This window comes from Ranitomeya imitator, chromosome 2 (genome assembly GCF_032444005.1).
Source record: "Ranitomeya imitator isolate aRanImi1 chromosome 2, aRanImi1.pri, whole genome shotgun sequence".
NCBI lineage: Eukaryota > Metazoa > Chordata > Amphibia > Anura > Dendrobatidae > Ranitomeya > Ranitomeya imitator.
Genome location: NC_091283.1, coordinates 607,473,929 through 607,486,449, shown reverse-complemented (window position 1 = coordinate 607,486,449; position 12,521 = coordinate 607,473,929). Strand labels below are relative to the sequence as shown.

At 40.0% G+C, this 12,521-nt stretch overlaps 1 protein-coding gene across 1 annotated transcript in view; it reads left to right on the top strand.

The window, feature by feature from the left end:
- The window catches only part of ANKFN1 (ankyrin repeat and fibronectin type III domain containing 1), a 935,619-nt gene that overhangs the window by 375,479 nt on the left and 547,619 nt on the right, over window positions 1–12,521 (top strand). Inside the window, exon 6 of the mRNA XM_069752446.1 lies at window positions 1,088–1,178. Within this exon, the coding sequence (XP_069608547.1) occupies window positions 1,088–1,178 (91 nt within the window). The remainder of the gene's footprint in view (window positions 1–1,087; window positions 1,179–12,521) is intronic.

Here is a 12,521-nt window from a genome sequence, read left to right as displayed (position 1 = left end):
GGATTGTGACTGATGGCAAAAAACTGATGTGTAAAAGGGGCCTTAGATACAATGACAGCTAGAGATTCATCTGGACAGCTTGAGGGCAATGACATGAAGATGCATTCTAAAGGGAACATCACACTGATCTTTCTCTCAGGATTATGGGGTGGGATGGCATAATGTAATCTTTATTACAGGTATGCTAATAACGTGTTACATTAATTTGGCGCAGTGTAACCAGTGGTATGGACAATTCTTCCAAGTGTCTAGAAGTCGTTTTTTAACATGACAATACCAGGCCACATGTTGCTGTGAGCAGCCTGTGTGACCTAATCGTGCTACCATGGTTTGCATTGTTTTCAGACTTGTCTCCCACCGAAAACGTCATTAGTCAACAATGGCAAAGGAGTTCACCAGCAAAAAATCTTGATGTCCACGTACCTTCAGTGTGACTGAATGCTCCTCAGACAACTATTAAAAGCCTCATTGATAGCATGCCAGAGCATGAAGGTGCGAGTATTTCTGCATGTGACGCTGATACTTGATTCTGAGTAGATCACGATGTATTGAAATTTTGTTTCAATTTTTTCATATTTTGCATATCAGTAACAGGTTTATCCATCCTGTGGTCTCCATAATTCCACAATTTTTCTTTATGTGTTGCAACTTCAATACTGAGGATTATATAAGCTTAGTCTTCTGGATGTTGGTCAGATCAAAAATCTGTTATTCAGTGTAAATAGGTATCGTTTCTCCTTATGGAGAGTGACATACGATCTCTGGCTTATCAAGGTATGGAGGCTTATTTGCCGTGCAATGCTCCTCTGGGAAATATAATATGCAAATTGCCACTTTTGAGAAAAAAAGGACTTAAAGTCTATAGCGCCACCTGTGGCGCTATAGAGTTTAAGTCCTCTTTTTCTCAGAAGAGGCAATTTGCATATCAGTATAAATAGACATTGTTCTAATTTTACATAAATATATTATGAGAAGATGATAATTATTTATTATGTTACAGATAGAATATTTTATATGATCATTATTTTATGAACTGCTGCAATTAAATTATATTATTTTTAACATTTTTTTCTCATTTACTTGACAGGGTACAGAGTATTATGCTAGAGTTTATGCTTATAACATGAAGGGATGGGGAGCTGCTGAAATTTCAAACCCACCTTGTGCAGCGCCTTCAAGTAAGTTGATCATCTACAATATAATCATTATAAGCCTACTATCACACTGACCTTTAGTAATCTCAACCAAGCCCAGACTGACTATCTTCCCAACCAAACAGATTCCCAGAGGGCTGCAACACTCAATTACATGGGAGGCCACCAGCCCTGTTTTAAAGCCGCTGGCCCTTTACATTTTCTGCACACTGCCACTGTCTGTGTGCGCCTGCACACACAACGTCACCGCAGTGCACACAGATCCACTGCCAGTGTCAGGATTAGAGTTGAGCGACATTTACTTTTTTTGGATCTAGTCGTGAAACCCGACTTTGTCAAAAGTCAGGTCGGGTGAAATCGGCCGATTATTGCGAAAAGTCGGAGGCCGACTGAAACACGAAAACCAATGCAAGTCAATGGGGAATCAAACTTGGCAGTGAGTGGAAGACAGGAAAACACCTACAGTGCCCATTTTAATGCCAAAAACAATTCGTATTACTGAAGCTTGTCAATCTTAATTTGCTTTATAATAATAGTTAGGCATTGAAAACTGGGGGACATTTAGCTAAATTTGTGGGGGGGTAGGGCTGGCTCAAGATTTTCGTGGGTCCAGGAAACGTGGAATACGTCATGGCGGTGGAGCAGGGAGAGGTAAGTATTTCAACTTTGCAAGTGCTGTGATCCTGGGAAAGTAGGGGGGGCCCACTCGTTGGCTCTAGCACAGGGCCCCTTATAGTACGGCGGTGTGCGCCTCCCACTGGCAGAGACACTTTTGCGTACTATGAGGGACCCTGTGCCAGTGATGTCACCAACGAGTGTGCCCCCCACCTGATGAAGGAACCTGCACTTTCATCTGCACCTTCCTCTTTGTCCCCGTGTAAGGTTGTATAGTATGCGGGAAGGGGTACCTGACTTTCAGCAGGGTCAGATTCTGGCTGTGTAGAGTGCAAGGGGAATGTAGTGGTCTGTGTCAATGGACCAGCAGACTCATCTAGCAGTGGTTGGGCAATAGGCAGGATGAGGAGGAAACATAGATATAGGCCCAAATAAAAAATAGGTTGAATGCAGTTCAAAATTGGTAACAGGACTAAACAGGCGGCAATGCTTTGTTCAGTGGAGGAAAACTGTAACGAGTGGCAGACACAGTTAGTAGGCCCAAATAATAAAGTAGGCTAAATGCAGTTCAAAATTGGTAACAGGACTAAACAGGCGGCATTGCTTTGTTCAGTGGAGGAAAACTGTAACGAGTGGCAGACACAGTTAGTAGGCCCAATTAATAAAGTAGGCTAAATGCAGTTCAAAATTGGTAACAGGACTAAACAGGCGGCATTGCTTTGTTCAGTGGAGGAAAACTGTAATAAGTGGCAGACACAGTTAGTAGGCCCAAATAATAATGTGGGCTAAATGTCTGCCAAAAAATTGTTCATAACTAAACAGGCGACATTGCTTTGTTCAGTGTCAGAAAATTGTAATGAGTAGCAGACTAAGTTAGTAGGCCCAAATAATAAAGTGGGCTAAATGTCTGCCAAAAAATTGTTCATAAATAAACATGTGGCATAGCTAGGTACTGGGGCGGGCTCCTCTGCTGAGTAGCAGACAGTGGTAGTAGGCCCAAAGTATTAACTGGTCTAAATGGAGGCCAGGGCCCCGGTATATTTTAACTATCATCTATCATTTAAACAAATTTGTATTGGCAGTGCCATTGAAGGATTTAATAGCACAGACTACACAGTGATGGAGCAGGGAGAGGTAAGTATTGCAAGTAGTAGAGCACTGTTCGAGCTGGGGGGAACACTCTCTTGTGGGCGGCGGTACTGGCACAGGGCCCCTCATATTACGACGGTGTGTCTGACGTTGGTTGTGGTGCACCACCACCGTCAGAGACACTTCATTGTACTATGAGGGACCCTGTGCCTGTGGGCCCACCCACCTGTCCAGGCAAACGACACTCGCACGGGTGCTTGCACCAGGTGGTGACCACGGCCCTGTGGGGGGAGTCAGCCCATTTAGGGAGGTATAAAAATGGCCTATGGTGGACATTCAGCAGCTGCAAAAGCAAGAGGAGGCCAAAAGCAAGACATTTTTCAGACAAGCTAGGTGTCAGCAGGGGAAGGTGGGGCAAAATAATTTGAAATCCATGATTGGTTCATTTTAATGAAGGTTTAATGAAGAGTTCGCACACCTTAGGTGCTATTGTGCTTTTTGCCACTACCACCAGATGCACCACCATCAGTACCAGCTGGCAACCACCACCCACGGGCTCTTCCACCAGACTTCCTAATTTTTTGGAAAATCTAACCAAAATAACAATTGTTATATAGTACTGTAAAAGAAGGTAGAAGGTGTATATAAACTTGTTGAGAATTTAAATCTCCTTTTTTTTGGGAGACTGAACCAAAACTCAGGCCCTGTGCATAAAACAACACAATCTAAGTGGCAGAAAGTGGCTGGCTGACATACGACAAACTAACAGGACTGCAGTATATCCACTTTGTGAGAATTAGAATCTCACTGAACCACAACTCAGGCCCAGTGTATAAAACAACATAATGTAAGTGGCAGAAAGTGGCTGGAAGATATATGAAAAAATACAAGGACTGTAGTACAATTTCAATCTCCCTACAATGATCTCAGGACAAGTATGGCAGCAATAAAAAGGACTGCTGCACACAAAAGTGTGGACAAATAAACAAGATATCTGTGCAGAAAGGAGCAACAGGATTTTTGCTTTTAAAAAACAGTTGGTTTGCACAGCGGTGTACAAACAGCAATGCAGCTATCAGGGAGCCTTATAAGGCAGCCTAATAAGCTACAGAGCTGATGAAGAAAAATCTAGCCTCCACTGTCCCTGCAAACAAATGGTGGTGTTGGACAGTGGAAATCGCTACAGCACAAGCAGTTTGGGGGTTAATCTTCCCTCCCTAACTATATCACTTCTTCTGATGAAGCTGCGGCAACCTCTCCCTATGCTACGATCGGCAGAAGTAAGATGGCGGCCGGCGTGCACACCCTTTTATAGCCCCTGTGACGCCGCAGAAAGCAAGCCAATCACTGTCATGCCCTTCTCTAAGATTCTGGGGACCGAAACCTATGTCATCATGCTGCGCACACTCTGCGTCCTCCTTCATTGGCTGAAAAATGGCGCTGAAAGCGTCATACGAAATGCGACTTTTGCATGCAAATCGCCGACCTCATGGCCTATCCCACACTAGGATCGGGTCGGTTTCATGAAACCCGACTTTGCCGAAAGTTGGCGATTTTTGAATTTGTCCGATCCGTTTGGCTCAACCCTAGTCAGGATGTTTTTTTGTCGGCAGTAGTGTTGAGCGATACCGTCCGATACTTGAAAGTATCGGTATCGGATAGTATCGGCCGATACCCGAAAAATATCGGATATCGCCGATACCGATATCCGATACCAATACAAGTCAATGGGACACCAAGTATCGGAATGTATCCTGATGGTTCCCAGGGTCTGAAGGAGAGGAAACTCTCCTTCAGGCCCTGGGATCCATAGGGATGTGTAAAATAAAGAATTAAAATAAAAAATATTGATATGCTCACCTCTCCGGCGGCCCCTGGACATCAAGCGGCTAACCGGCTGGCTTCTTTGTTTAAAATGAGCGCCTTTAGGATCTGCGAATGACGTCGCGGCTTCTGATTGGTCGCGTGCCACCCATGTGACCGCGACGCGACCAATCAGAAGCCACGACGTCATTCGCAGGTCCTAAATTCCTAGAATTAGGAGTTTAGTGAATGAGAATGACGTCGCGGCTTCTGATTGGTCGCGTCATTCTTTATTTTACACATCCCTATGGATCCGATACCGATACCCGATACCACAAAAGTATCGGATCTCGGTATCGGAATTCCGATACCGCAAGTATCGGCCGATACCCGATACTTGCGGTATCGGAATGCTCAACACTAGTCGGCAGACTTTGTGCTCTGCTCTCCTTTTCCCAGTGTGGCAATGTGATGTAACTCCAGCAGTCTTAATGTATCCTAAGTTATGCATATAAAGCAGCCTAATTTTATCTCATTTGATGTATACAGCATAATAAAGTATATAATATGGTGATGTGCTTATGTATATGTAATTATTTATATATTTATATATATACAAGGTACCATGATGGCACTTCTCCTGCCCTGTATTCTAGGTGTAATTCTCAATATCTGTATTATTCTGTATATATGCAGCGCAAACTGCCGTTTCTCCCATTCTGTAAACTGAGTTTAAATCACAATGTACTCTCTTATTCTGTATATACACATTGTACAGTACCACGTCAGCTCTCCTGTATATTGGATGTAACTCCTTGTATCTGTATTATTCTGTTTATACATAAATTGCACGGTAACACTTCTCTTGTCCTATATACTATGTGTAATCCTCAGTATCTGTATTATTCTGTATATATACACTGCACAGTACCACTTCTCCTGTCCTGTATACTGGGTGTAATTTTCAGTATCTGTATTATTCTGTATATATACACTGCACAGTACCACTTCTCCTGTCCTGTATACTGGGTGTAATTCTCAGTATCTGTATTATTCTGTATATATACTCTACACATTACCACTTCTCCTGTCCTGTATACTGGGTGTAATTCTCAGTATCTGTATTATTCTGTATATATACTCTGCACAGTACCACTTCTCCTGCTCTGTATACTGGGTGTAATTCTCACTATCTGTATTATTCTGTATATATACACTGCACAGTACCACTTCTCCTGTCCTGTATACTGGGTGTAATTCTCAGTATCTGTATTATTCTGTATATACACTGCACAGTACCACTTCTCCTGCTCTGTATACTGGGTGTAATTCTCAGTATCTGTATTATCCTGTATATATACACTGCACAGTGCCACTTCTCCTGTCCTGTATACTGGGTGTAATTCTCAGTATCTGTATTATTCTGTATATATACTCTGCACAGTACCACTTCTCCTGCCCTGTATACTGGGTGTAATTCTCATTATCTGTACTATTCTGTATATATACTTTGCACAGTACCACTTCTCCTGTCCTGTATACTGGGTATATTTCTCAGTATCTGTATTATTCTGTATATATACACTGCACAGAACCACTTCTCATGTCCTGTATACTGGGTGTAATTTTCAATATCTGTATTATTCTGCATATATATATATATATACACTGCACAGTACCACTTCTCCTGTCCTGTATACTGGGTGTAATTCTCAGTATCTGTATTATTCTGTATATATACACTGCACAGAACCACTTCTCATGTCCTGTATACTGGGTGTAATTTTCAATATCTGTATTATTCTGCATATATATATATATATATACACTGCACAGTACCACTTCTCCTGTCCTGTATACTGGGTGTAATTCTCAGTATCTGTAATATCCTGTATATACACTCTGCACAGTACCACTTCTTTTGTCCCGTATACTGGTTGTAATTCTTAGTATCTGTATTATTCTGTATATATACACTGCACAGTACCACTTCTCCTGTCCTGTATACTGGGTGTAATTCTCAGTATCTGTATTATTCTGTATATATACTCTGCACAGTACCACTTCTCCTGCCCTGTATACTGGGTGTAATTCTCATTATCTGTACTATTCTGTATATATACTTTGCACAGTACCACTTCTCCTGTCCTGTATACTGGGTATATTTCTCAGTATCTGTATTATTCTGTATATATACACTGCACAGAACCACTTCTCATGTCCTGTATACTGGGTGTAATTTTCAATATCTGTATTATTCTGCATATATATATATATATACACTGCACAGTACCACTTCTCCTGTCCTGTATACTGGGTGTAATTCTCAGTATCTGTATTATTCTGTATATATACACTGCACAGAACCACTTCTCATGTCCTGTATACTGGGTGTAATTTTCAATATCTGTATTATTCTGCATATATATATATATATATACACTGCACAGTACCACTTCTCCTGTCCTGTATACTGGGTGTAATTCTCAGTATCTGTAATATCCTGTATATACACTCTGCACAGTACCACTTCTTTTGTCCCGTATACTGGTTGTAATTCTTAGTATCTGTATTATTCTGTATATATACACTGCACAGTACCACTTCTCCTGTCCTGTATTCTGGGTGTAATTCTCAGTATATGTATTATTCTGTATATATACTCTGCACAGTACCACTTCTCCTGTCCTGTATACTGGGTGTAATTCTCAGTATCTGTATTATTCTGTATATACACTCTGCACATTACCACTTCTCCTGTCTTGTATACTGGGTGTAATTCTTAGTATCTGTATTATTCTGTATATACTCTGCACTGTACCACTTCTACTGTCCTGTATACTTGGTGTAATTCTCATTATCTGTATTATTCTGTATATATACACTGCACAGTACCACTTCTCCTGTCCTGTATACTGGGTGTAATTCTCAGTATCTGTGTTATTCTGTATATATACACTGCACAGTACCACTTCTCCTGTCCTGTATACTGGGTGTAATTCTCAGTATCTGTATTATTCTGTATATATACTCTGCACAGTACCACTTCTCCTGTCCTGTATACTGGGTGTAATCCTCAGTATATGTATTATTCTGTATATATACTCTGCACATTACCACTTATCCTGTCCTGTATACTGGGTGTAATTCTCAGTATATGTATTATTCTGTATATATACACTGCACAGTACCACTTCTCCTGTCCTGTATACTGGGTGTAATTCTCAGTATATGTATTATTCTGTATATATACTCTGCACATTACCACTTATACTGTCCTGTATACTGGGTGTAATTCTCAGTATCTGTATTATTCTGTATATATTCACTGCACAGCACCACTTCTCCTGTCCTGTATACTGGGTGTAATTTCCAGTATCTGTATTATTCTGTATATATACACTGCACAGTACCACTTCTCCTGTCCTGTATACTGGGTGTAATTCTCAGTATCTGTATTATTCTGTATATATACTCTGCACAGTACCACTTCTCCTGTCCTGTATACTGGGTGTAATTCTCAGTATCTGTATTATTCTGTAAATATGTAGTGTGCAATAGTACTTCTCCTGTCCTATATACTGGGTGTAATCCTCAGTATCTGTATTATTCTGTATATATACACTGCACAGTACCACTTCTCCTGTCCTATATACTGGGTGTAATCCTCAGTATCTGTATTATTCTGTATATATACACTGCACAGTACCACTTCTCCTGTCCTGTATACTGGGTGTAATTCTCAGTATCTGTATTATTCTGTATATATACACTGCACAGTACCACTTCTCCTGTCCTGTATACTGGGTGTAATTTCCAGTATCTGTATTATTCTGTATATATACACTGCACAGTACCACATCTCCTGTCCTGTATACTGGGTGTAATTCTCAGTATCTGTATTATTCTGTATATATACACTGCACAGTACCACTTCTCCTGTCCTGTATACTGGGTGTAATTCTCAGTATCTGTATTATTCTGTATATATACACTGCACAGTACCACTTCTCCTGTCCTGTATACTGGGTGTAATTCTCAGTACCTGTATTATTCTGTATATATGCACTGCACAGTACCACTCCTCCTGCTCTGTATACTGGGTGTAATTCTCAGTATCTGTATTATTCTGTATATATACAATGCACAGTACCACTTCTCCTGTCCTGTATATTGGGTGTAATTCTCAGTATCTGTATTATTCTGTATATATACTCTGCACAGCACCACTTCTCCTGTCCTGTATACTGGGTGTAATTTTCAGTATCTGTATTATTCTTTATATATTCACTGCACAGCACCACTTCTCCTGTCCTGTATACTGGGTGTAATTCTCAGTATCTGTATTATTCTGTATATATATACTGCACAGCACCACTTCTCCTGTCCTGTATACTGGGTGTAATTTTCAGTATCTGTATTATTCTGTATATATACTCTGCACAGTACCACTTCTCCTGTCTTGTATACTGGGTGTAATTTTCAGTATCTGTATTATTCTGTATATATACACTGCACAGTACCACTTCTCCTGCCCTGTATACTGGGTGTTATTCTCAGTATCTGTATTATTCTGTATATATACACTGCACAGTACCACTTCTCCTGTCCTGTATACTGGGTGTAATTTCCAGTATCTGTATTATTCTGTATATATACACTGCACAGTACCACATCTCCTGTCCTGTATACTGGGTGTAATTCTCAGTATCTGTATTATTCTGTATATATACACTGCACAGTACCACTTCTCCTGTCCTGTATACTGGGTGTAATTCTCAGTATCTGTATTATTCTGTATATATACACTGCACAGTACCACTTCTCCTGTCCTGTATACTGGGTGTAATTCTCAGTACCTGTATTATTCTGTATATATGCACTGCACAGTACCACTCCTCCTGCTCTGTATACTGGGTGTAATTCTCAGTATCTGTATTATTCTGTATATATACAATGCACAGTACCACTTCTCCTGTCCTGTATATTGGGTGTAATTCTCAGTATCTGTATTATTCTGTATATATACTCTGCACAGCACCACTTCTCCTGTCCTGTATACTGGGTGTAATTTCCAGTATCTGTATTATTCTGTATATATACACTGCACAGTACCACTTCTCCTGTCCTGTATACTGGGTGTAATTCTCAGTATCTGTATTATTCTGTATATACTCTGCACAGTACCACTTCTCCTGTCCTGTATACTGGGTGTAATTCTCAGTATCTGTATTATTCAGTATATATACACTGCACAGCACCACTTCTCCTGTCCTGTATACTGGGTGAAATTCTCAGTATCTGTATTATTCTGTATATATACACTGCACAGTACCACTTCTCCTGTCCTGTATACTGGGTGTAATTCTCAGTATCTGTATTATTCTGTATATATACTCTGCACAGCACCACTTCTCCTGTCCTGTATACTGGGTGTAATTTCCAGTATCTGTATTATTCTGTATATATACACTGCACAGTACCACTTCTCCTGTCCTGTATACTGGGTGTAATTCTCAGTATCTGTATTATTCTGTATATACTCTGCACAGTACCACTTCTCCTGTCCTGTATACTGGGTGTAATTCTCAGTATCTGTATTATTCTGTAAATATGTAGTGTGCAATAGTACTTCTCCTGTCCTATATACTGGGTGTAATCCTCAGTATCTGTATTATTCTGTATATATACACTGCACAGTACCACTTCTCCTGTCCTGTATACTGGGTGTAATTTTCAGTATCTGTATTATTCTGTATATATACACTGCACAGTACCACTTCTCCTGTCCTGTAAACTGGGTGTAATTCTCAGTATCTGTATTATTCTGTATATATACACTGCACAGTCCCACTTCTCCTGTCCTGTATACTGGGTGTAATCCTCAGTATCTGTATTATTCTGTATATATACACTGCACAGTACCACTTCTCCTGTCCTGTATACTGGGTGTAATTCTCAGTACCTGTATTATTCTGTATATATACACTGCACAGCACCACTTCTCCTGTCCTGTATACTGGGTGTAATTCTCAGTATCTGTATTATTCTGTATATATACTCTGCACAGTACCACTTCTCCTGTCCTGTGTACTGTGTGTAATTCTCAGTATCTGTATTATTCTGTATATATACTCTGCACAGTACCACTTCTCCTGTCCTGTATACTGGGTGTAATCCTCAGTATATGTATTATTCTGTATATATACTCTGCACATTACCACTTATCCTGTCCTGTATACTGGGTGTAATTCTCAGTATATGTATTATTCTGTATATATACACTGCACAGTACCACTTCTCCTGTCCTGTATACTGGGTGTAATTCTCAGTATCTGTATTATTCTGTATATATTCACTGCACAGCACCACTTCTCCAGTCCTGTATACTGGGTGTAATCCTCAGTATATGTATTATTCTGTATATATACTCTGCACATTACCACTTATCCTGTCCTGTATACTGGGTGTAATTCTCAGTATATGTATTATTCTGTATATATACACTGCACAGTACCACTTCTCCTGTCCTGTATACTGGGTGTAATTCTCAGTATCTGTATTATTCTGTATATATTCACTGCACAGTACCACTTCTCCTGTCCTGTATACTGGGTGTAATTTCCAGTATCTGTATTATTCTGTATATATACACTGCACAGTACCACTTCTCCTGTCCTGTATACTGGGTGTAATTCTCAGTATCTGTATTATTCTGTATATATACTCTGCACAGTACCACTTCTCCTGTCCTGTATACTGGGTGTAATTCTCAGTATCTGTATTATTCTGTAAATATGTAGTGTGCAATAGTACTTCTCCTGTCCTATATACTGGGTGTAATCCTCAGTATCTGTATTATTCTGTATATATACACTGCACAGTACCACTTCTCCTGTCCTATATACTGGGTGTAATCCTCAGTATCTGTATTATTCTGTATATATACACTGCACAGTACCACTTCTCCTGTCCTGTATACTGGGTGTAATTCTCAGTATCTGTATTATTCTGTATATATACACTGCACAGTACCACTTCTCCTGTCCTGTATACTGGGTGTAATTTTCAGTATCTGTATTATTCTGTATATATTCACTGCACAGCACCACTTCTCCTGTCCTGTATACTGGGTGTAATTTTCAGTATCTGTATTATTCTGTATATATACACTGCACAGTACCACTTCTCCTGCCCTGTATACTGGGTGTTATTCTCAGTATCTGTATTATTCTGTATATATACTCTGCACAGTACCACTTCTCCTGTCCTGTATACTGGGTGTAATTTCCAGTATCTGTATTATTCTGTATATATACACTGCACAGTACCACTTCTCCTGTCCTGTATACTGGGTGTAATTCTCAGTATCTGTATTATTCTGTATATATACTCTGCACAGTACCACTTCTCCTGTCCTGTATACTGGGTGTAATTTCCAGTATCTGTATTATTCTGTATATATACACTGCACAGTACCACTTCTCCTGTCCTGTATACTGGGTGTAATTCTCAGTATCTGTATTATTCTGTATATATACACTGCACAGTACCACTTCTCCTGTCCTGTATACTGGGTGTAATTCTCAGTACCTGTATTATTCTGTATATATGCACTGCACAGTACCACTCCTCCTGCTCTGTATACTGGGTGTAATTCTCAGTATCTGTATTATTCTGTATATATACAATGCACAGTACCACTTCTCCTGTCCTGTATATTGGGTGTAATTCTCAGTATCTGTATTATTCTGTATATATACACTGCACAGTACCACTTCTCCTGTCCTGTATACTGGGTGTAATTCTCAGTATCTGTATTATTCTGTATATACTCTGCACAGCACCACTTCTCCTGTC